This window comes from Schistocerca americana, chromosome 3 (assembly GCF_021461395.2).
Source record: "Schistocerca americana isolate TAMUIC-IGC-003095 chromosome 3, iqSchAmer2.1, whole genome shotgun sequence".
In the NCBI taxonomy this organism is placed as follows: Eukaryota; Metazoa; Arthropoda; class Insecta; order Orthoptera; family Acrididae; genus Schistocerca; species Schistocerca americana.
This window is the reverse complement of record NC_060121.1, coordinates 214,870,652-214,897,866: the sequence shown is the minus strand read 5'-3', so window position 1 is coordinate 214,897,866 and position 27,215 is coordinate 214,870,652. Positions and strand designations below refer to the sequence as shown.

General features: G+C 37.9%; 1 protein-coding gene across 4 annotated transcripts in view; it reads right to left on the bottom strand.

Moving 5' to 3' along the window:
* Window positions 1-3,191: 3,191 nt before the first annotated feature.
* LOC124606915 (hatching enzyme 1.2-like) overlaps window positions 3,192-27,215 on the bottom strand; it is a 96,196-nt gene continuing 72,172 nt past the window's right edge. For all 4 annotated transcript variants that reach the window (XM_047139019.1, XM_047139023.1, XM_047139021.1 and 1 more), the window contains exons 5-8: window positions 24,474-24,603; window positions 23,940-24,136; window positions 11,230-11,329; window positions 3,192-3,603 (exon numbers count right to left, since the gene is read on the bottom strand). In XM_047139019.1, the coding sequence (XP_046994975.1) occupies window positions 3,429-3,603; window positions 11,230-11,329; window positions 23,940-24,136; window positions 24,474-24,603 (602 nt within the window). In that variant the 3' untranslated portion in view covers window positions 3,192-3,428. The remainder of the gene's footprint in view (window positions 3,604-11,229; window positions 11,330-23,939; window positions 24,137-24,473; window positions 24,604-27,215) is intronic.

Here is a 27,215-nt window from a genome sequence, read left to right as displayed (position 1 = left end):
CACTGGGGACAGGAATGGCATCAGATACTGTTTTTGGACGACTCCAGCTTCTGTTTGTTTGAAAATGATGGCTGCATTTTGCTCTGCTGCAGACAGGGAGAGTGTCATCACAATGACTGCACTCACATTAGACATACAGTACCAGCTGAAGGCCTTATGATGTGGAATGCTACTGGGTGCAACCACAAATCAAAATTGTTGCCTGTTCAGGGTACTGTGACTAGTGTGACCTATGTGAATGACATCCTGTGACCTGTAGCCACACCCTTTCTGCACAACACCCCAGATGCCATTTTTCAGCAAAACAATGCACGACCACTTGTTTCCACATGAAGGAATTCCTTCTTGTGTCACAGGATGTCAGCCTTTTGCCCTGGCCTGCAAGATTGCCAGACTCCTCACCAATCAAAAATGTGTGGGATATGGTGAAACAACAGGTGAAGCGCTTTGACCCAGTGCCAACCACCACAGATGAATTTTGGAACCAGGTGAATGCAGCATGGGTGGCTACACAACAGGATGACAGTCACACCTAATCTGCATCAATGCCATCAAGCTTGGCACAAGTTGTCAGGGCCCACAGAAGACCTTGTGCCTACAACACAACGGGACACATACTGAATCGAGATGACTGAAATGCTAACATACTAATGTACATGTCCTGTGAATATGAACATCCTATCTCTAATCATTTGAAGTGTTTTGTTTTTTTCTGAACATGGGTGTATATTGATGTAGGGTGAATGAGTGTAGACTCATGGAGAGTTCAGAAATGATTACTGTGGTTTTAGTAATTTTTGCTCTCTGTGCGAGGAAGTATTAGTTTCCTTGTTACAGGAATGTACAAGTTTTCTGGTTGGATTTTAGTTCATACAGCCTCTGACAGTAAAGTTTGGTGAGGTAGTCCTGTAACATTAATGTAGAAGAACTGTGAACTACAGTTACCTTACTGTCCTCCCATAACTATGCATCGTTGAGCTCTGCGATACACATCCTGGAAACTTTGCACGAAGTTTTCCTTTGGGATGGTGTTCAAAAGCTGTGTCACATTTCATTGGATGTCAGGAATATTGTCAAATCTTTAAAAGCGAGTTTGAGTCAAGGGAATAGGAAGAAGTCTGGAGGATTGAGATCCGGCAAGTATAGTGGATGTTCAAGTTCCACCACCCCCTTTTTAGCCAGGAACTGTTTCATGATATTGGGTGTGTGAACAAAAACCAGGAATCTTGTTGTATATACTGGGGTCACATCCTGTGTTGCATGAAAAGGGTCAAAATTTCAACGTACCGTGCAGCATTCAAAGTCGTTCCCTCAGGTAGAAATTCCTTGTGGATAATGCCTTGACTATCAAAAAATGTGATGAGCATCGTTTTGGTGTGTGATTTTTTGGCTCTGACCTTTTTCCAATGAGGTGATGTCGGAGAATGCCATTCCATGCTATGCTGTTTCATTTCAGGGTCGTATCAGAGACATCAGGTTTCATCCTCAGTGACAATACGGTTCAAGAAATTGGGTGTTACATCCACGACAAAATCCTGTAAAGCCTCTAAAAATGCTTGTTTCTGATCGTCAGTCAAGTGATGTGGCACAAGAAGATAACATGTTTTCCTCTTTCCTAACTCTTGGGTAAGGATTTGTGGCACAGATTCACGGTTCATCTGCAGTTCATCCGCTATCATGTGCACAGTTAACCAACAGTTCTTCATGATTAATGTCCTCACTTTCTCAATGTTTTCATCACTGACGGTAGTCGACAGTCATCTGCTATGGGGATTGTCATAAACACTTTCCCGTCCTCCTCGAAAATGTGTGAACCACTCATACACACATCTCATGGACAGTGTTTGATCCCCATAAACATGTGCCAGCATTGCATGCATTTCTTTCAGCATCTTTCCAAGCTTAAAACAAAACTTTAAATTCATTCTTTGCTTGTTCATTGTCCTGTTCTCAGTTCAGAACCAATGCACTAAACAAGCACTTCGTCCAACAGGTCTAACATAGAACACTCACGATGCTCAACTGAACTACGGTGGGGGCAGGTTGTCAACACTGGTCCTATGCAGGTAGAGCATTGTGAGTCACCAGTGTTGCCCGATTGACCATTCTGACTTCATTCACTGAACTTTATTGTTGTCAGAAGTTGTATATGGGAGTACACCAGAAATGGTAATGTTAGTTTTGGTGATGCACAAGGAAGGAGAACATCTTCTAGCAGTCTTCCTTTATACAGACATACTCTAATTTACTGTTGTGTCAATCCTCTGCTAAGATTAACAGCATACAATTTTATTCGTTTTATAATGAAGTTATGTATATCTGATTTATTAAATGATGACATCTGGTAAGGATTTATACTATTGTCTACAAGCTGATAACATTAAAGCAGTACAGGTTTTGCACAAAGAGTATTTGTACTGTTTGAAATTTACCGAATGATTGGAGTGGCATATTTTTGTGATGGTGGTTAGCTTTACTGTAGTGTAGATAGTCAAGGTTATTGTTTTTCTGCTGTACCTAATGAATATAAAGTGGATCACATTTATGGATAACTAGTCAGTTCATTTCATAGTATGGTTCAGATGTCAAATGAAAGTTACTATGTGCATTCCATCATTCTTTGTAGGGTTTCCATAGTAGGGTGTTAAAACCAATTTTTGGAGTCTGTGGTGTCTGTTCTCTAGGATTGATGAAAACTCTATCCTCTTGCCCACCAGTGAAGTACTCCCCACATTTTATTAGTGTATGATCTTTAATATCTACTTGTGTTGTTTACATGGCCCTTGCTGATGAAGAAAATGAAAGTTTATTGTGGGATACTAGGAGGGGAGACTAGAATGCTGACTATAGCTTGCTGCTTGTGGCACTGCTGAAGAATACGCATTCATATTTAAGTGAAATCACACAATTGTTGCACCACAGCAGATGCTGAGATTTCATTAGTATGCTGCATAAGTATAGTATAGAAGATCAGAATTAGCTGTAGCAGGATGAGCAGACAACTCACGTAATGTTATGTTCTGAACAGGTATACAAAAATGTAGTATTCTGTTTCTAGAGTGAAAACCGTAGAACATAAAGAATATAGACATTTTGTAACTAAAACTACTTTATCCACAATTTTTCTTTTCTGAGTGCTTTAATATGTCACATATTATTTGTATAAAATTATATTTTATTTCATTGCATGTATCGTGATACAATACAGTTGGCACTTACTGGTATTTTAATTAAATTATTTGGCACATCTTACTTTTCAAAAAGACAGCTACAGTAGGCGTGTGCGTGCTCACACACACACACACACACACACACACACACACACACACACACACACACAAGTCGAAAAAAATCTGGAACTGTGAAGTGCATTTCAGTATGAAACAACTCTGAACATGCTATGATATAAAAACACAACACAATTTTTTTCATATTCCCATGAAATTACAAAGTGTGTAGTACTTCCTTCGATGATATGCTGATTTTGTGAGACATCCATATAAATCATTGATCTTCAGACAGTCAGTCTTGCTCATTGCTCTGCGTTGACCCAACTTCACAACACGATTCTTTGCAACAATGGTTGGTTTTCCCTTTTCTTTACTGTAAAAAGAAGTCAGTACATAATATCAAGGTTCTATTTGCATGAAAGAAATTAAGCTGCAGGACCTATTCTGTAAAAAGAAAAATTAGGTAATAACATTATAACTTTATTTAACTAACTTGACTGAATTGATTTGTCAATGAATAAATCACATCTAGACATAAAGGAAAAAGTAGCTAATAAAATAATACACAGTGGAGCATGCTGTTTGGTGTATTTACACATGTGGTAGCATACTTGTTTGTAAGCCTGAGATTTAAACAATGAATGAGTGTATACACTGTCATTCACCATACAATGAAGTTCTTACCAATACACTTGCAATGATTAAAGACTGCTGTAGACTGAGGTGTCAAAAGTCATAGGATACTGTCTAATATTGTGTAAGATCTACTTTTGCCTATGTAGTGCAGCACCTCAACAGTTAATTGGAAGTCCTCTGCACAAATATTGAGAAACCCTGCCTCTGTAGCCATCTGCAATTGCAAATGTGTTGCCAGTGCAGTATTTTGTGCATGAACTGACATCTCAATTTTGTTCCATAAATGTTCATTGGGCTACATGTCGGGTGATCTGGATGGCTATATCATTCATTCAAACTGTCCAAAATGTTTTTCAAACCAATTGTGAACAATTGTGGCCAGATGATGTGGTGCATTTTCATCCACAAAAATTCCGTTGTCGTTTGGGAACATGAAATCCATGAATGGCTGCAAATGGTATCCAAGTAGCTGAACATAACTATTTCCAATCGATGAGCAGTTCAGTTGCACCAGAGAAACCAGTCCATTCCATGTAAATGCACCTCACACCATTAAGAAGTCACCACCAGCTTGCACAGTGCCTTGTTAACAACCTGGGTTTATGGCTTCGAGGGGGCTGCACCACACTCAAACCCTACCATCAGCTCTTATCAATTGAAATCAGGATTCATCTGACATGCCCATGGTTTTGCAGTCATATAGGGCACAATTGATATTGCCACAAGCCCAGGAGAGGTTCATGTTGTCAGCAAAGGCACTGGTGTTGGTGATCTTCTGCCAAAGCTCATTCAATGCCAAATTTCCATGTACTGTCCTAATGAATATGTTCAAAGTATGTCCCAAGTCGATTTCTGCAGTTATTTCATGCAGTATTGCTCGTCTGTTATCACTGACAACTCAATGCATTGCCCCTCCTCTTGGTCATTAAGTGAGGACATTCAACCGCTGTGTCGATGGTGGTGGGAGGTATTGTCTTGACACTGTGGGTCTCAGAATATTGAATTCCCTAACAATTTTCAATATGGAATGTCCCATGCATCTAGCTCCAGCTACCATTCTGCGTTCAAAGTCTGTTGATTCCCATCATGTGGCCATAAACATAACAGAAACCTTTTCACATGAATCACCTGATACAAATGACAGCTTCACCAATGAACTTTTTTACCTTGTGTATGTGATACTACTATGGTCTTTAAATATGTCTGCTTGTGTCTGTATGTGTGGATGGATATGTGTGTGTGTGCGAGTGTATACCTGTCCTTTTTTCCCCCTAAGGTAAGTCTTTCCGCTCCCGGGATTGGAATGACTCCTTACCCTCTCCCTTAAAACCCACATCCTTTCATCTTTCCCTCTCCTTCCCTCTTTCCTGATGAGGCAACCGTTGGTTGCGAAAGCTAGAATTTTCTGTGTATGTTTGTGTCTCTATCGACCTGCCAGCGCTTTTGTTCGGTAAGTCACCTCATCTTTGTTTTTATATATAATTTTTCCCACGTGGAATGTTTCCCTCTATTATATTGATACTACTATCATCTGTATACGTGCATATTGCTACCCTGTGCCTTTATCACCTCAGTGTAGTCTGATTGAAATTACTCATTAGTTGACACTTCTTGCCCTGAAACTGATGACCTACAATAAAATCTGTCAGTGTACAGGAGAACTGTTAATCACCACTTATGTGCCAAAACAAAATCACAGGTTGCTTGGATTGTGTAATTATTGCAAAACACCTCATGCTGCTGTAACAAGTCTCATTTAACAACTGAAATGCACAGTTAACATATCACTGATTAAAGCAGGGTACAGCACAGTCTGGTTGCATGGGCAACCTGTATCTATTTCAGCAAGCCTCAACCGTACAACAGCCGACAACCATTGTGGCAACACGATAGCAACATATGACAAATACACATGAATGTAATTTTAATTATGCTATAGTTCTTTTCCACAACTGCATCAGAAGTGTTTTTGAGATTTTTCTTTCAGTTCTCATTATGAAAGAAAAAATATTAAAAAGGATAGTGCAGAAATCAACACAATATAGCTATTCTTTGTTCGCCATACTATATTTAAGGTGAATGATTATCACAATAAATGAGTACATAACTTATTCTTGATAGGAGCTCAAATTGAATACAAAACTCTCTTATTCTGAAATCAGTTACTTAATCTATTGGCAGTGTTTACTTATAGAAAATTTGTAAGTTTGTTAAAATGTTGCAAACTCAGCAAGAACATGAATGCCTTTGTTAAAGGTACAAGGCAGAAAATGAAATTCCATATACATCTACACTCTGCAAACCATTGTGAAGTGCATGGCAGAGGGTACTTCCCACTGTACCAGTTAAAAGTTCTTCTTGTTGTTCCAGTCACATATGGAGCAAACTCTTCAGATATCTAACAAACTGCATTTTCACATAATGGTTATGCAAAACTTCCTTTCTGATGTCAAGGAAACCGTTTTCAACTTCAGTAGCATCCATTACACAGTACCAAGTTTACCATATGGTGTGCTGTGTCATGTAATGAGGTGAGAGGCCCTTTGAGACTGAATGAGACACTGCTATCACTGTGACATTAGGTTAGAGCTGTTTCTTACTCCATGACTCTCTACATTTCCAAATCCTGAAATTTAATGCACTTGCTTTCAAAAGGATTGAGCTAGTTTGCAAGTTGCCAGTGAGTGTGTGGCATCAGTAAAATGTTTATTTGGGGATGACATAATTTCAAGGAATGTTAACATTGCTTGGCTGCCTTGTTTTCCAGACCTTTTGGACAGTTATTTCTTTTTGTACGGACATCCGAAGAGTGTCATGTTACCAGACTAGAACAATAACTGTAGCTCATTTCAGAACACAGTTTGAAGAGGAAATTGTGAACATCCTGGGTTGACACATTATGTTGCATTTTGTAAAAGGTATAGCAGTTATTTAGTAACCCTGGAATCATTAACGGTGGACAGAGCAATTAATTTTGTGAGCCAGTATCCATTACAAATGCTTGCCTTTTACAGTTCTTCTGTTTTTGTTGATCTGGACCCGAAAAACCAACCTCCTCCATATCCTTCTTCCATAACCCTTTCTTATATTCCTTGCTTCTTCTTTCTCTCTTATTCCCCATAACAAATGCTCATTGGTTCAATAAATTCAGTTTTATTTATGACTTACTTATGTTACTTATGCCTATTATCACAGAGTAATTTCAACTCACTCTGGTGTATGCATATACAGGGTGTTTCAAAAATGACCGGTATATTTGAAACGGCAATAAAAACTAAACGAGCAGCGATAGAAATACACCATTTGTTGCAACATGCTTGGGACAACAGTACATTTTCAGGCAGACAAACTTTCGAAATTACAGTAGTTACAATTTTCAACAACAGATGGCGCTGCGGTCTGGGAAAAACTATAGTACGATATTTTCCACATATCCACCATGCGTAGCAATAATATGGCGTAGTCTCTGAATGAAATTACTCGAAACCTTTGACAACGTGTCTGGCGGAATGGCTTCACATGCAGATGAGATGTACTGCTTCAGCTGTTCAATTGTTTTTGGATTCTGGCGGTACACCTGGTCTTTCAAGTGTCCCCACAGAAAGAAGTCACAGGGGTTCATGTCTGGCGAATAGGGAGGCCAATCCACGCCGCCTCCTGTATGTTTCGGATAGCCCAAAGCAATCACACGATCATCGAAATATTCATTCAGGAAATTAAAGACGTCGGCCGTGCGATGTGGCCGGGCACCATCTTGCATAAACCACGAGGTGTTCGCAGTGTCGTCTAAGGCAGTTTGTACCGCCACAAATTCACGAAGAATGTCCAGATAGCGTGATGCAGTAATCGTTTCGGATCTGAAAAATGGGCTAATGATTCCTTTGGAAGAAATGGCGGCCCAGACCAGTACTTTTTGAGGATGCAGGGACGATGGGACTGCAACATGGGGCTTTTCGGTTCCCCATATGCGCCAGTTCTGTTTATTGACGAAGCCGTCCAGGTAAAAATAAGCTTCGTCAGTAAACCAAATGCTGCCCACATGCATATCACCGTCATCAATCTTGTGCACTATATCGTTAGCGAATGTCTCTCGTGCAGCAATGGTAGCGGCGCTGAGGGGTTGCCGCGTTTGAATTTTGTATGGATAGAGGTGTAAACTCTGGCGCATGAGACGATACGTGGACGTTGGCGTCATTTGGACCGCAGCTGCAACACGGCGAACGGAAACCTGAGGCCACTGTTGGATCACCTGCTGCACTAGCTGCGCGTTGCCCTCTGTGGTTGCCGTACGCGGTCGCCCTACCTTTCCAGCACGTTCATCCGTCACGTTCCCAGTCCGTTGAAATTTTTCAAACAGATCCTTTATTGTATCGCTTTTCGCTCCTTTGGTTACATTAAACCTCCGTTGAAAACTTCGTCTTGTTGCAACAACACTGTGTTCTAGGCGGTGGAATTCCAACACCAGAAAAATCCTCTGTTCTAAGGAATAAACCATGTTGTCTACAGCACACTTGCACGTTGTGAACAGCACACGCTTACAGCAGAAAGACGACGTACAGAATGGCGCACCCACAGACTACGTTGTCTTCTATATCTTTCACATCACTTGCAGCGCCATCTGTTGTTGAAAATTGTAACTACTGTAATTTCGAAAGTTTGTCTGCCTGAAAATGTACTGTTGTCCCAAGCATATGGCAACAAACGGTGTATTTCTATCGCTGCTCGTTTAGTTTTTATTGCCGTTTCAAATATACCGGTCATTTTTGAAACACCCTGTACTTCCACTATGTGCAATTATGATGTGGTTGAAATAACTCATGACTTTTGATAGTTCAGTGCCGAGTGAGTACAGGGGAGCATTATTACCATTGCATTCGAAGTGTACCACACAAAAACCTCTCATACTTGAATCAAAGTACTTCTGTTAGCAGACAGCACAGTAAAAGAGTGTACCGTGACACCCAAACTGTTGGAGGCACAGTGGAGAGGGGGAGGGGGAAGTTGGTTATGCATTGATGCTACTGAAACAAAAGTGTTGTTTCTTCTCCAGTTGGTTAGAAGTTACTATTGCTGCACCATCTATTTGAATTTAAATAAGCTCTCTTTTTCCGAAATACTTTTCTTGCTATTTTGCAGGAACACTGCTTTTACACTGTAAGTGAATTCCTTAGTACAAAATGGTTGTAAATAGCTTTTGTTTCACAATATTTTGATAAGGAGCAAAAATGAATGTAAATAACTTATATGTGACAATGTTTAACTACATGCAACAACAAACTGTATAAATATATGAATGTACACAACTGACAACATCCATACATTTTAAAATGTCCATGGATGGCTAAATAAATAAATAAATACCAGTCTATAATTTAGAACCTACCTAACAGGTGTGGCAGTGAAATGGGCAATTTGGCAACCCTGGAAATAGCATGCTACATTAGGAATCATAAAATAGGAGTTGTGCCATCTGGAGAACATTCCTTTGCCATTGACCCTGATATCGATGTTCAATCGAGATGGTGTCATGGACCGCGAACAATGTGCTATTGCTGTGAAGGTGTTTTACAAAAACAGTGACAGCTACATGGCTGTGCAGCATGTATTTCATGCTCATTATAACCCTGCATGTCATGCCCCAGTCCCATCAGCACGTGCTATCAAAGTGTTGATAGAGTCCTTTGAAGAAGTGGGCTATACTTCCCTTGCAAGTGTTAAACGCGTGTGCACACAAGGGAATGTTGCAGTGGTGGAAGAAGCCTTCAGCTGAAGCCACAGACATTCTGCAACTGTCATACTGGATCACAGTGTACAGGGAATATTGCCCAAGGAACTGCAGAAAAACCCATACAAAATTCAGATAGTGCAAAAACTGAAGGCAGGTGACCTGCCAAAGAGGCTATGCTTTTACTACAAAAATGTTGGAATTCATGAATGACAACCGACGCCTATGCAACAATCTGATCATGAATGAAGAGGCCAATTTTTGTGCATCAGCATTTGCTAATGAGCAAAACTTTAGATACTGGTCATGTGAAAATCCTGAAATTTTTCATGAAATGCTAGTTCATAGTCACAAAATTGTAGTGCAGTGTGGTGTATCATTGTTTGGAATCATAGGACCTTATTTTTTTGAAGATAACTGCACCAGTGCTGTTACAATGAATACAGAACATTATGTTCATATTCTGAGCAATTTCCTAGTGTGATGACTTTCTGATCTCCCTGTAACTGAAAACACATTCTTGCAACAAGATAGGGTCTCATGATGTCCCTCTTGGCATTCCATGAACACGCTGCAGAACAACTTCTGTGGTCATCTCATCTCCAAGAATGGGGAACTTTCCTGGCTTCCAACACCCCCTGATGTTTCAGCATGTGATTTCTTCCTTTGGGGTCATTTCAAATCTTAGATCTTCCACTGTAACCCAACAAACATCATCCAGGAACTGATGGATTGAATTTGGGAGGAAGTTAATCAAATTCCAGTGCCAGTCCTGCAAGAAGTGATGTCTAACCTCTGTAAAAGACCTGAAATGGGTCTGAAGGAACATGGCAGCCACCTATGTGCTGTAATTTGAAAGTGATGAGCATTTTAAATTGGAAGCATAGTAAATTCATGTTGCATTTCTTCTGCATTGCTGTGAATAAATTTGTATCAGTGGTGAAGGTCAAAATCATCCATTTCACTGCTGCACCTGCTGCTTTGGCCAATGTCAATTATTTTTGTGTCCAGTGCATAATTTCATAATCTAATTGCTTCAGCATTGCCTGATTTAATTCAACTACATTCTGTTATCATTACTTTACTTTCGTTGAAGTTCATTTTATAACATGTTTTCGAAACTCTCTCCACTCTGTTCAATTGACAGAATTAAAATGTCATCAGCAAACCTTAAAAATTTTTATTTCTTCTGCTAGAACTTCAATTCCCCTTCCAAACTTCTCAATGGTTTCCTTCACAGCTTGCTCAATTTACAGACTGAATCACACTGAGGATAGGCCACAACCCTTCATCCTTCAGCTCTTGTAGCTGAAGTCTGGTTTCTGTACTATTTGTAAATAATGATTTGCTCTCTGTATTTTATTCTTGCTGTGTTCAGAATTTCAAGTGTGTATCCAGTCAACGTAGTCAAAAGCTTTCTCTGAATCAATTAATGCTATAAATGCAAACTTGCATTTCTTCATCTTCTAAGAGTACTGCCTTGCATGTTCCTACATCTCTCTAGAACTCAAACTGATCATCCTCAAAGTTGGCTTCTAGAAATTTTTGTGTTTTAAGTAAATACTTTTTGTGTTAATACTCTAAGAAACAATATTTTGACAGAAAGCATGCTTTTCATTAAATAGGCACTTGTGTTACCTGAAGAAATATGCTCCATAGTGCATGATGCTGTCATAGTCATATTCAAAACTGTATGTTGTGTTCTCCAGGCTCTGCTTATTGAAATTGTTTAAAAATTCTGTAAAAAAGACAATTATTGTTATTACATATTTTGAGAATCTCTTACCAGCAAAGTTTATGAAAGGTTCAGTCCCTGCAATGTGTGTTCAAAATACATACTAAATGTTTGAACTGTGTGTGGGAATTGTTAAGCAGATATTTATTTGGAAAAAAACTGTAACTGCTCAATAATTTCCAGTATTTATACACTCACAGATTGTGTTCCATAACTCTCTGCATGAAGGCTGAGAATTAACAACATGGAATTAGCAAAAGAAATGAGATATAAATTACTTCTGAAGCCTATATTAATAATTATAATCCTCTTTACAACATTTTTGTTTATTAAGTCTCTAAACAAATCCCTTCCACAATTAGTAAAAAGATAATAGATTCCAATTGATAACAGTCAAAAGGTAATAGCCACTTTGCACATTGCAATACAGAAAGACTATTTGGATTGGTAATTATAGCATGCTGTTTTATTAAAAATATTCTCCAAATCAACTTAGTTTCATAATTTATAGACCTAGTGGCTAATTGGATATTCTTTTAATTTACTTTTCACCTAGAAGAGACTGTCATTTTATAGATTGTTATATCTTTTGTGTTGTGGTCATATGTGTAGACACACACACACACACACACACACACACACACACACACACACACACACACGCACGCACACGCATGGTATAGAGGAAGCATGAAGTGGAAGTTAGGCATAATATTGTTAACAATTGCAACCATTTTCATCAGCTGCGAACTTCTGTTATGCTTTATCATAAATATGAGAAAACTTCCATCTTTTGTAACTGAAATTTATTCTTGAAGGTACTGTAGAATAAATTTCATTTGCAAAAGATGGAAATTTTCTTATCTTTATGATAAAACAGAGCAGAAGTTAGGCACATAACTAAATTTTCAGTAATGTATTCCATGTTTCAATATTTCCTTACATTCATACCACTGTATGTGTACTTGGACATGAACACACTCACACACATGACTTCAGTTATTTATTCTTGTGACACTTCTTAGTGAAGCGAAAATAAGTATTTAGAACAAATACCATAGTTAACTAAAATTACTTACTCCCATAGCAAATGGAGAAATTTTGAAAAGTATTCAAAAAATCTTACATGCTTTCTGGAAAGAAATGAAGGCAATTAATATCTGCAGATTTCTTAAAAAGGGATTTAAGCTAAAATATCAGCGACTGAATACATCTACTCCATACAGCAAGCTCCCGATTATTTGAGTGTGGATTATGTGGTTTGTAGACTACCTGTGCATAGCTGAATGATTTTTGAAAAATTAAAAAGTAAGTGTGAAGTATTTTGTGATAATTAGAACAAATATTTTCATTAAGAATACAAATTTTTGGTTGTAAAGATGTAGAATGGAGGAGGCTTTTGTTAGCATTTAAACAGTGATGAACCAGGACTTTTTTTCACAAATCAAAATGCTCTGTGAACTCAAATGGGATGACTTGGAGGAAAGATGACATTACTTTTGTATAGAAACATTGACAAAGTTTGGAAAACCAGCATTTGTAAGAGACTGCAACATGATTCTTCCACCATAAAAATGCACTCACATAAGGACCATGAGAAAAGAGAGAGAGAGAGAGAGAGGGAGAGAGAGAGAGAGAAATCACAGCTTGTAAGAAGCATACAGACAATTCTTTTCCCCTCATTCCATTCGAAAATTTAAGAGGAAAGAAATGATCCGCAGTGGTGCAAATTACCCTCCACCATGCACTGTACAGTGGCCTGTGAAGTATATATAGATGAAAAGACTCAATGCTGTGTACTCATGTTTGCTAGAGTATTGCTGTGCAGTATATGTCCTTATCAAATAGGATTGACAAAGAACATTGAAAAAGTTCAAAGAAGAACATCTCATTTTGTATTATCGTGAAACAGGGAAGAGTGAGTCACAGATATTATACGCAAGTTGAGAGTGGCAATCATTAAAACAAAGGCATTTTTTGCTGTGGCAAGATCTTTTCACATACTTCCAATCTCGAATGTCCTCCTCTGAATGCAAAAATATTTTGTTGACACCCACCTACATAGGTAGTAATGATCATTGTAATAAAATAAGATAAACCAGAGCTCGTGCAGAAAGATTTAAGTGTTTGTTTTTTTCCGTGTACTGTTCTAGAATGGACTGTTAAGGAAACAGAGTGAAAGAGGCTCGGTGAATCCTCTGCCAGGCACTTAAGTGTGAATTGCTGTGAAGTCATATATAAAAACAAAGATGAGGTGACTTACCGAACAAAAGTGCTGGCAGGTTGATAGACACACAAACAAACACAAACATACACACAAAATTCAAGCTTTCGCAACAAACTGTTGCCTCATCAGGAAAGAGGGAAGGAGAGGGGAAGACGAAAGGAAGTGGGTTTTAAGGGAGAGGGTAAGGAGTCATTCCAATCCCGGGAGCGGAAAGACTTACCTTAGGGGGAAAAAAGGACAGGTATACACTCGCACACACGCACATATCCATCCACACATACAGACACAAGCAGACATATTTGTGTCTGTATGTGTGGATGGATATGTGCGTGTGTGCGAGTGTATACCTGTCCTTTTTTCCCCCTAAGGTAAGTCTTTCCGCTCCCGGGATTGGAATGACTCCTTACCCTCTCCCTTAAAACCCACTTCCTTTCGTCTTCCCCTCTCCTTCCCTCTTTCCTGATGAGGCAACAGTTTGTTGCGAAAGCTTGAATTTTGTGTGTATGTTTGTGTTTGTTTGTGTGTCTATCGACCTGCCAGCGCTTTTGTTCGGTAAGTCACCTCATCTTTGTTTTTATATATAAATTTTCCCACGTGAAATGTTTCCTTCCATTATATTGCTGTGAAATCATTTAGATATAGAACAGCAAACTGCAATGGCAGAATGATTAAATCATACAACCTTTCAAAAGGCCCACTGGTTGATTCTTCGATGAAAGCATGGAGTGCAGTTCAGCCAGACATTGTAATGGCAGCTCTTTTTATCTCTAAGTGTACCCCTACATTAGCTTTAGATGGTGAAATTCTAGCAGCACTAGGGTAAGGACAGAAAAAATAAATTTGTTCGGATATACTGCATACTAGCAGATTCCTAAGGAATTCACAAGTATGAAACAAAATCATTAGAGTGTTTCATGCCAGGTTACAATCATTAAAGTTATTGTGTTCTAGTATTGTAAAACTGTTTTTGAAGAGATGTCATTTTTGAAGAAAAAAATTATTTTCGCAAATATCACTATAAGATCATTGTAATGGATCTCAAAACTAAACTGTTTAATTGGACAAAATAATGCAGAATGTTGCAGAACATCAAGGAACTTAGAATGAAACTAATCTCTAAAGTGAGGTGATGTGGGAATATCACCAATGCAGCTTAAGAGAAACTGCTTTCAAAAAAGGCAAAATCTTCTGCGTTTGAATGTAAAACCAAATTTCTTTCAATCTTAACCTCTGCTAACAATGAAAGAGAAAGCAATGGTGTGCAGAAAATGTGAACAAGAGGCAGAAATATCAAAAGTAAAATGCAAGTCAACTTTATAAAGAAATACTGTTCTTAATGTATAACAACCAAAATGTACATACATACACTGAGGTAATGAAAGTCATGGGATACCTCCTAATATTGTTTCACACCTCCTTTTGCCCAACATAGAGCAGCAAATCAGTGTGGCATGGACTCAACAAGTCGCTGGAATTCCCCTGCATGAATGTTGGGCCATTCTGCCTCTATAGCCATCCAAAATTGCGAAAGTGTTGCTGGACTTTTTGCACAAACAACCTCTCAATTATGTCCCATAAATGTTTGAAGGGATTCAAGTCAGGTGATCTTGGTGGCCATATCATTCACTTAAACTGTCCAGAATGTTCTTCAGACCAATCACAAGCAATTGCGGCCCAGTGAGATGGCACATTGTCATCCATAAAATTTCCATTGTTGTTCGGGAATGTGAAGTCCATGAATGGTAGCAAATGGTCTCCAAGTAGCCGAAAATAACGATTTCCAGTCAATGATCAGTTCAGTTTGTCCAGAGGGCCCAGTCCATTCCATGTAAACACAGCCCACACCATTATGGGGCCACCACCAGCTTGCACAGTGCCTTGTTAACAATTTGGGTCCATCGTTATGTATGGTCTGCAGCACACTCGAACCCTACCACCAGCTCTTAACAACTGAAAGGGGGCTTATCCAACCACCCAATGGTTTTCCAGTCATATCGATATGGTCACGAGCCGAGTGGCACTGCATGCAGTGGTGTGCTTTTAGCAAAGGCACTCGCTTTGGCTGTCTGCTTCCATAGCTCACCAAGCCAAGTTTTGTTGCACTGTCCTAAAGGATACATCCAATGTATGTCCCAGGTGAATTTCTGTGGTTAATTCATGCAGTGTTGCCTGTCTGTTAGCACTAACAACTCTACACAAATGCCGCTGTTCTCAGTTGTTAAGTGAAGGCCATCAGCCATTGGATTGTCTGTGGCCATTGGTAATGCCTGAAATTCGGTATTCTTAGCACACTCTTGACACTGTGTATCTCAAAATATTGAATTCTCTAATGATTTATGAAATGGAATGTTCCATGTGTCTAGCTCCAACCTACATTCTGTGAAGTTGGTGTATGTGTGCGTATCAAAACTATCCCATGACTTTAGTCACCTCTATTATGTATCCATATTTTCAGAATGACCACAAAAGATGCTTTGTAAACAAAAGTGAAACATGTCTGGTGTGAAATTCGCCATAATTAATTGCAGTAAACTTGAGACAGAGAAACCAATAATAACTGATTATAACAACTGCTGTGTGAGATAGCCATGCAAACAAACATATGAATTTCAAGGCAACTGACAAAAACAAACCAGGTATTGTGACTTCAGAAGGAACAAAGAGAGCAGAACTGCAATAACCATGTAAAATAATAATGAGAAGAGCATAATCTCTGGATGATTGCACCATATTGGCCTTGAATCCAGAACTGTTTATTGAAGATATACCTCAGAATTTTGATAACATGAAGAAAGGATGAAGGAAAATGATCTAATGGGATAAAGAAATAATTGGACTCTCTTTCATCCAATGAAACACATAACTATACCCCACTCCAGCAAATAAAAGAGCCACAGACAGCAAATGACGAGTTCAGAGTAAAATGTGATTTCTTGGGAAGTATTGAAATTTACAGGGCACACTTAGTTATAAAACATTGTTTACTAAAAAGGATACAGCTATGAGATAAAATGTGCTCCAGTTGCTTTACTTAATATTGTAAGGACCTTTCACAATATGGTGAAATAACAGGTCATTCTCTTGTAACAAACAGATGCACAGAACACATTTCTACATCGAGAACTAACTACAAAATCAATCAGATTTCTGGAACTTCTACATAAGAGAGCACATGTAAATTGTACTTTACATTTATTGTTGTATTGTCTTCTATATCAAACTTTTTGGAAGTAAAGAGGATCTTTCGGAAGGCTTCGGTTCAATGTACATATGATTATACAGAAGCAGTGCTACTCTGAGAAAAGATACATTGTAGAAGATGAGAGATGTGTTCTGTTAACAGAGTTGTTGCATATTCGTTGACAGTACACTACAGACAGATTGTGGAATAACAGATCTGTGGAATACAAAAGATTATTTTGCATTTAGATCTATGGAAATGACTATTAGTAGGCATAAGACAAAGTTCAAAAAATTACAAACTTATATGGAAAGTACAAACAATACGGTGATGTCTGACACAATTATTAATGAGTCAGAGAAAATATTGCGCAAGGTGAGATTTCTAAATTTGGAAACTGTACTTTAACACCTATGGAAGTACAAATTGAGGAGATTATTATGAAAGTAGAAGCAGGTGTAACATTGTCCTCCAAAGAAGCTCCAAATGTTACTTCAATCAGAATCACCAGGGTAGTGTGCTGCACTTAACCTTTGAAAAGTAATTTGATGAAAAGTGAGAGATAGGGTCTCAAAGATTTCAATCCAAATGAAAAGATAGTTGTTCTTGCAGTTGATAAAGAAACCACTATTGTTGTTATGAAGAAACAGAAAGATTGAAACACAAGAGCACCTGCACAGGGTCTCAAAGATTTCAATCCAAATGATAAGATAGTTGTTCTTGCAGTTGATAAAGAAACCACTATTGTTGTTATGAAGAAACAAAAAGATTGAAACACAAGAGCACCTGCACATTTTCATGTCAGTAGGGGCAAAACATTTTCCCCATACATGTCAACAGAAATTCTGAGCACATTGTGACCTGCTCACTATATTCTCCTATCAGTTTTTGCAGTGTACTTTTAGTACTGTTAATGTCATTAACATAAGCAAGCAAATAGTATAATTACAGTAAAATTTGTTTTTACATTCCCAGATTTTATGTTTCACCAACATTTACATTTATTGTTTTCCCACCATTTAAAACTTTGTATGGATAACATATCCCACATTTTGCATTTTTGAGCCACTGCCATAAGCTGCAACATTGATTTTCAAACGGATTTATGTGGATACTACAGGGTGTCCCACTTGAAAGAGGCCCCACAAACATGTGTAGTAATTTCACTGAAATTTCACCATGTAATTTGTGATGCTTGACATGGCAACACTGCACTCTGCAATATTATTTCAGTGTGTTTCTGCACAATGCTGTGGCTAGAGCTCAGTGTTCAGTGTTTCATGACCATGTATCGTTATTCTGTCGAAGAGTGCACGTTTCTTGTGAAACAATATTGGATTACCGGTTCCATTAAAACATTTCAGCAAATGTTTGTTGAACAGTTTGATGACCAGCATGTACCTTCCAAATGCTGCATACAAAAGTCAGTGAACAAGATGGAGAGCAGTGGAACGGTGTTGGATCTTCACAGCGGCGGATATGAAACAACAAAGCCTGTTCAGTATTTATCTCAGGAAAATGGAATGTCGCAGAACATTTGTCATAGAGCTGCAAAGAAAGCTGCCATTTATCCATACAGTTTTACAGTATTTCAGGAACTGAAAGTCAATGACAAAGACAAATGCATTACATTTTGCCATTGGTTTCAGGAATTTATTGCTCAGAGGCCAGGAGTAATGCAGTACACAAAATTCAGTGATGAGGCATAGCTCCACCTCTATGTCTATGTAAACTCTCAGAATATACATTTTTGGTGTAATGGAAATCCACATGCACTGGTTGAGCAACCCTAGCATTCACAAAGTAGTGGCGTGGCCTTGCAATATCACAGTATCGCATCATTGGATCAATTTTTTTCAAGTCTATGGTGACAAGTGCAGTTTACATTGAAATGTTTCGGGAATTTGTGAATCAGTGGGACGATGAAGAACTTACCCTTGGCTGGTAACAAAACAGTATGGCACCACATGCCACATGTTTGGAGTGACCATGGTTGAGGTCAAATCATTTTTCCCTGGCAGAGTGATTTCAAAAGGACTGTGCCCCCAAGGTCACCTGATGTAACATCATCTGACATATTTTCTGTAGTGACCTAGAAGGCAAGGTCTACAGTAACAAAACACACAACTTTGAAGATTTATGAGAGAACATCATCCGTGAAATCCAGGCAGTGACACCAGAGGTTCAGGCAGCAACATTCGAGAATCTGCAGTGTCTTGTTCAACTGTGTTTACAAGTTGACGGTGGTTACTTCCAGCACCTTTTGTGATTATTTCCCCATGATCAAGGTATGACATGTTCATTTCATTTCATTTCCTGATTTTTATGTGAAGCCTTTAAGAGTAATTTAAACAAATGTTCATTTATGGGCCTTCTTTTGAGTGGGACACCCTGTACATCATGTCCCCACTCATGCACAACCTGTTGGAAATACATAACATAACACTTAACAGTTTGTTTCAGAATCTATACTGTTTGGGATTCTATGAGAAATATATGTGGAGTTTATAGGAGCAAAATGTTTCCACAATATTTTGCCACCGGACTCAACACTTAACAGCAATAAATCATAAACAGAATTTGAATTTGTTTTCCCCTCTTAAAAGTAGTAATGAACAAAACAATAGGTAAGAAACAGTTGATTTCAACTCAGCATGATTAGTTTGAACTAATTTTGCAAGATTCTCATTGATAAGTTCCTTTACACTCTTAGTTTTATTTGTCATAAAATTAACTGCATCTTCATGCCATTCAGAATTCATATGCATTTTTGCAGATTTGTGAAACTGTTTAAATTGATGAATGGATGGCTTGTGGATGTGCCATAATGACTGTCATGCTTTATAGAAGGCTAAGAAAGCACACAGAACTTACACCCTTAAATGACTTACAATGAACGAACCGCATATATACTAACAGCCAGTCCAACTGAAACATCCTCTTTATGCCATCTACATCATCCTTGAAATTATAATTTTTATTAGGTTGCAATAGATTCAATAAAATCTTATACTTTAGGGAATCACCAATCTCCCCATCCCCCACCCCCACACACTGCCCCAAACATAAATTTCTGACCTCAGATATACTGACAGGAAGACTACTACCCTTTTCATCAAAGCACTGGAAACCAGTAGCACTACTGGCTATGTCTGTATTATCTTCATGAGCAAAATTACTGGGATTTTTAAAAGAAGATCTTTTCTGGTGATACTTCATTGCAGATAGTATGTTTTTCAATTCCCTCATTTTCATTTTTGGTTTTTATTCATTTCCGACTTCCCAAGAGTTTATGAATGCCTGTGATTTTTTTTTCTTTCTGTTCACTAAGATTTTACACTTCATAATGCCTAAAATTTTAAGTAGATCACATTCATGCACCACTGCTCACTTACAGCTGATTGTCGACTATGGAAAAATTGAAAGGTAGCTTTATTGTCTGCCAAAAATGCCTTCGCAGCATATTGATCAGCTAAGTTTTGTGACAGTGCATTATGAAGATTTTCATGCTCAAATATTGTGCTTATTTCCAGAATTGCTCATGAAATTTTTTAAATGAAGGTTGTTATACAACTATTTCTCAATGAGTGCCAGGAACTGCTGGATCGCAAAGGTTGGTGGTAGTTCCAGTCACAATGACTTACTGCTTGTAATGACATATACCTATCAGTGACCAAACAGTACAATTGAATGCCCTTCAGCAAATGAAAAGATAACACAATATTCTACTTTAAGTCAGAGACGGACAGTTGTTGCCCATTATTTGGGTTTTGACCAAGTAAGCTTTTGTTGAGCAATTTTTATTGTGCAGATGTTTTATTACACCAAAAGCCATTTGAAGTTGCTGCTTAATGCATAATAGTAATGCCTGGAGGTTATTGACATGTCATTTTCTTTCTTATGAGCTGTGCATTATTCAAAAGTACTAAAATCCCAAATATTCTAGCTATAGAAACGCAAATTTAATATTCCATTTTTCATCATATAGGTATTACACTGTACTTAAAAGGGGTGTTAAATAAATAACGCAACACTTTTCTTTTCTGAAAGCAAGTTGGTTTTATTCAGTATTCCAATACACCACATTATTCGCCACTCTTTAGGCTATTTTCCAACATAATGTCCATTCAATGCAGTGGCCTTATGCCACCTTACTGAGAGGACCTGTTTGCTCACATTGTATCATTCTACTGGTTGACATTGAAGCCACCGTCTTGTTGCTTCAATAACCTACCCACAATGCTTGTATTGCTTCCCACAGAGTGCATCCTTCATTGGGCCGGACAGATGGAAGTCAGAAAGTGCAAGATCCAAGCAGATGAGGAAGAACAGTCCAAAGAAGGTTTCTGAGCTCCTCTTGTGTGTGCAGACTTGTGTGAGGCCTCACGTTGTCATAGAGAAGGAGAAGTTCATTTGCATTTTTGTAGCAACAAACATGCTGAAGTTGATTCCTCAATTTCCTTGTGTTCAATACACTTTCAAGTGGACTGTTGCACCACAAGGAAGGACATTATCCTCTCAGGGTTCCACAACACCATCACGATGACTTTACCGACTGAGAGTGTGGCTTTGAACAATTTCTTTGGAACAGAGGTTGTGTGGCACCACTCCATGGATTGGCATTTTGTTTGTAGTTTGAAGTGATGAACCTATGTTTCATCACCAGTGACAATGTTTGACAAAGCATTGTCATGGTCAGCCTTGTAGCACACAAGCAAATTCTGCACAGATGGTTCTTCGTTGCTCTTTATGATCTTCTGCTCGGTGTTGAGGAACCAGTGGCACACGTCTTTGAGTTATCCAACTGGTGGATGAGTGTGTTAGCACTACCAACAGAACTCCAGTTGAGCAGAAATGTGTCTGATGGTGATCTATCAATGATCTTGAATGAGAGTGTCTGCATGCTCCAACATTTTAGAAGTCACAGCTGTGTGAGGTGAGCCAGCTCATGGGAAATTGGACAGGTTTGTGTAACTTAAAGTTGCAAAGATGATAGATGCCTCATCCAATGACTCACTATGATTTTATTCAGTGCGAGGTCTCCCCTGACATTCAGCAAGTGTCTATGAAAATCTGCGCTGCTCTGTTTTTCTGCCAAAATTGTATACCAAGCTCTCTGCTTGGTATGCACCTCCATTACAGATGCCTTTTTGAAGGCTACATATAGTGCTGCCACCCATTGGAACATCATGACACAATAGGGGCTGAAGTGGAAATATTCCACAATATCGCACTTAAATTCCATATTTTTTCAAATGATATTGGTTGACAAAGAATAAAGAAGTGTTGCATTACTTATTGAGTGGCCCACATAATGTTTCAAGGGAATGTCATTTTTAAGATTTACTTCAGTTTTTTCACATTTGAATTTAACATTGAACTATGACATAATACTTCATTCTTTTAATGTTGTTAAGAATAAAAATCTCACATGCTTTGCACAAGGATGTATCTGAAAATGTTGAAAATAAATCCGTAGTTCAAATGCTTATTGTCATTATCATGTCAGTTACTTTTGTTAATTTGTATCAGGTATGAGTACTGGAACAAAAATTCAAAAATTCAGTTCCAGTATTGTACCAATGTAATGTCCATTTGAGTAATATCAGTGTTCATGAGTTGATGTTAAAATGTCAGACTACTGTCCATGGTTATAAGGAGAAGCCCCAAAAATATATAAGACAGATGACAGTTTGACGGTTAAGTTTCATCACTGACAAAGATTATTTTTGCCAGTCATGTGTGAACCTTCACCATGCCCTCCTCTTGCGGAGTTTATACCATTCTCTGACATCTGCACTGCTGAGTCGACAACACAGCAAAACCAGGAGCACCTCTGAAGATGTACAACAGTGCTCTGGATAAAATGTCAGGAATGAAAAAGTTCCATGCACCACAGCTATACATCCTGGAACATTCACCTGCAACTAACTGTGTAAATTTACATGAAAGTGCTTCAGCATCAAAAGATTAATGAAGGACATGTATGCAGGCTTAATAGAGTCTTATATGGGCTGAAGGAGATACTGAGTTAATTATGAAGGAAATCAATTTTAAAAAAAAAAGTGAAGTTGATGGCTGCCTACCAGTATATATATGTTGGTAGTTATGATGACTGCTCTACATGTTGCTGATATTCTGTTTGTTGAGAATTATAAAAACAAACTCATGATATTAAAAATAAACTGAAAGTAATTATTCCAGCAAGACACCTTGGTGAATGAAAATCCTTGGAAATTAACATACAGAGCACCATTGGGGAACTGTTTCTTCACTAACGCATTTATTTTGAGAACTTATTGAGAAGCTTCAATATGGGAGATTGTAAATCTAACAAGATGTCAATGGCAGCAAGCCTCAGTGAAGAGTTTAATGGAGACATAGTTAAAAATAAACCACAGAAAGAATTACTACAGTGTCTGATGTGTGCAGTGATGGCTACAAGACCAGAAAGTGCATCAGGTAATCATTACAACAGTCATAAATATAAAAACTACAGAACAAGACTGCAAAAATTTTAAATGATTTCTTTAATACATTACTTGAAGCTCAAATGTTCTTCTCTGTTATGTTGATTCTGAATGGGGAAGTGGAGAAGACAGAAGAGATACAACAGGATAAATATTCCAGGCTTTCAAAAATACTGTATGCTGGGTAACCAAGGAGGAAGATATATGTTTCATTATCTTCAACAAACGCAGAATATGCTGCTTTTGCAATAGCTTCAAGAGAAGTTTTGTTGCTGATGGGTCTTCTTTAAGAATTTAAAATATTTATGAAGACTGAGTTTATGAAAACAATCGCTTACATGTGTGTGTGTTGCAGAAGTGGGAGTGTTGTTGGCTGGCACATGTGGATATTAAATAGCACTTTAAATGTCCAGTGTATAATACTTATGATCAGTGATGAACATATCTCTTTATCTGTGTAATATCTTCATAAATAAATATTATTACTTGTTAGATTAACTTTGGTTTCTGTGAGGAGTATCTAAAGCACAAGTCCCAGTTATTACAATAACATGGCATTAAATGTCTGGAAGCATTGTAAAGAATGGAGGTTTTTATCTATCATGAGGAAAATTACTTTCTCACAATATGATTAAGTTATATTTAATTTCCTCTTTTCTTTTTTGACAACTCTTATAATCATAAGCAAACTCAAGCATTCCTTGGAAGACTATAACTTGTAGGTAAATAACTTACCCGGTATAATATTTTCTTTTACAATCTCAACAAACTGATCACGATCTGCTCGAGATTGTTCATGGAACAATCCAAGAGCATGTAATAACTCATGAATAGAGCGACCTTCTTGGCCAAGACAGTTTGGTCCCTTACTGTCTGGTGGCTGAAGGGAAATTATTTGTGCTCCACCGTGTTTCCCTACAAATGACCAGCACCTGTAAAAGTTTATTATTGTTGTTTAAAATCTTCATGTTTATCATTTATTTACTACTGGGACTCTGTAGTGTCCTAGAGACATATGTGAATTATTGATAGAGTATTGAGTCTTGGCTGTTGCTTAGACTAAATTGAACAGATATAACTAAAAGAATGCAAAGAATTAATAAAGGATTATTTTACATAAAAATTACTTTGAAAAGGCAAGTGATTTAGAACTTTGGCATGTCAAGAAGCTTAAACTTCCCAGTGTTCATCAGTATGAAAAATAATTAAATGATTTATTCATATGCTTCAAATGACAGATCAGTAACTCTAATTACTTATGTAGCTTACCCTTTTGGGTATTTAATTGGCCATATAAGCAGATAATCTTTTTGTTTGCCATTCCAAGGCACAAATTTGACACAGGTCATGAAATTCAAAATATTTATGGCTTTGTAAATTGTGATGTAATCATCTGGTTCTGAAACAAAGTGAAAAATCATTACTGTTGTATTTGTCTCCATTTCAGTTACGGCAACAATTTATTCCTCAAATAACATAACGTTTCAAAATGAAGATATACATACATTATTTAGAATTATTTATGATTTTTCAAAGTTCTTCCTATTAATCTGTATTTTGTGAAAAGCATTTTTTATGGTCTCCCACCTTTTTCATACAGCAATTTAGAAAAATCATAAAAATTATACATACATATTGTTACATAAATTATCAAGCTTACATCCAATTTCCATTTGAGTGCACCATGTAACAATCTACTAGCACTCCAGAAAAACAGCAAGTCTAATACAGAACCTCATCAAGACACCATCAAATGTAATTCCTGATATTACCAAGTGGACCATGAAGAACTGTGTAAACTGGATGGTAGTTCCTTGTTGAAAATTCTTGCACTTTCACATCACAACTGGATTTTCTTACACAACCTGCGACATCGTCGCGAAAAAATGCAGTGACCCTTATACGTAACAAGTTTCCTTTAAGTTACATCTATGGTCACAATCTTTTTTGTTTAACAGATTACCGGTTTTGGTCTTTAATGACCGTCATCAGATCTGTTTCATAAAAACAAAGTCGTAATGAACTGCAGCCACTATGGCTGCAGTACATTAGGACTTTGTTTTTATGAAACAGATTTATGAAACATTACAACCCACTTGCAAGGATTTATAGAACATGATTGCATGCAGAATAATCCACAAAGTTAGGCAGAACTAAGAAAATCCATAAGTTTTCTTTAATTTACGTCTATGGTCACAATCTTTTTTGTTTAACAGATTACCGGTTTCGGTCTTTAATGACCATCATCAGATCTGTTTCATAAAAACAAAGTCCTAATGTGGCTGCAGTACATTAGGAATTTGTTTTTATGAAACAGATCTGATTATGGTCATTAAAGACCAAAACCGGTAATCTGTTAAACAAAAAAGATTGTGACCATAGACGTAAATTAAAGAAAACTTATGGATTTTCTTAGTTCTGCCTAACTTTGTGGATTATTCTGCATGCAATCATTTTCTATAAATCCTTGCAAGTGGGTTGTAATGTACTAGACTAGTATACAACATGATCCTTGAGACTAGTGTATAACATGATATAGGGCTGCAGTTATAGTAATTTTGTATAACAACTTTCAATACTTTGTATTTTGCAATCTTCATGGTACATGGATTTAGAAATTTTATTACACTTAAAAGAGCATGCTGTTGGGATGTCACAGTATTATTATGTTAAATGAAACTAATATTTGGAATATTTTAGAGGGTTACATGATAACATGTAACTATCTTATAAATATATCCAGTGTACTGTAGTGAGATAACAGACTACAATAATTTTTTCAGCCATTATTCAAGATTCTGTGACAATATAAAAACAAAAATTCTGTTTATGTAAAATTTATTTCAATTTCAATATCTTAAACTTTGTAAATATGTAACTTTTAACGGTAAATTTATTTCATAATCATTTGAATAATGGTGTGTAAAATTTTAATCGTTGTTATTTTATTTATATCACAATGGCAGCACCTGTCAAGTTAATCTATGTTAGGGACAAGTGTGTAGTAGTAAGCTCTACACTATATATGTGCTCATCCCTGTTCAAAATTCTTAAATACACACATCAAAAAAAGTTTTGCATCACCTCAATTCTGAGAGTTCCACAACCTGTACAGAAACTTGGAATAGAGATCAACATAAACATCATGTCCACCCTTTTTATTGCTCATGAAAATCACAGTGAGACCCTCAGAGGTGTTGGTCCAGATAGCTGTACACACCGGTACCTCTAATACGCAATAGCACGTCCTCTTGAATTGAAGCATACCTGTATTTGTCATGGCATACTATCCACAAGTTCATCAAGATTGTCCCACTCCTCAACAGGGATTCGATGTAGATCCCTCAGAGGGGTTGGTGGGTCACGTCATCCATCAACAGACCTTTTCAGTCTATCCCAGGCATGATCAATAGGGTTCATGTCTGGAGAACATGCTGGCCACTCTAGTTGAGTGATGTCATTCACGAGATGTGCTTGATGGGGGCGTGGATTGTTGTACATGAAGATGAATGCCTCGCCAATAATCTGCCCATATGGTTGCACTATAAGTCGGAGGATGGCATTCACGTATCTTACAACCGTTACGGAGCCTTCCATGACCACCAGCAGCATATGTTGGCCCCACATAATGCCACCCCAAAACAGCAGGGAACTTCTGCCTTGCTGCACTTGCTGCCCTTGGGTGGCCTGAGCGAGGCATGTCATCGACAGTCCCTGTCTGTGTGTATCTCCTCCATGTCCAGACACCACTTTGGTTCACTTCGAGACACCTGGACACTTCCCTTGTTGAGAGCCCTTCCTGGCACAAAGGAACAATGCGGACACAACCGAACCGTGGTATTGACTGTCCAGGCATGGTTGAACTACAGACAACACAAGCTGTGTACCTCCTTCCTGGTGGAATGACTGGAACTGGTCGGCTGTCAGGCCCCCTCCATCTAATAGGTGCTGCTCATGCATGGTTGTTTACATTTTTGGGCAGGTTTAGCGACATCTCTGAACAGTCAAAGG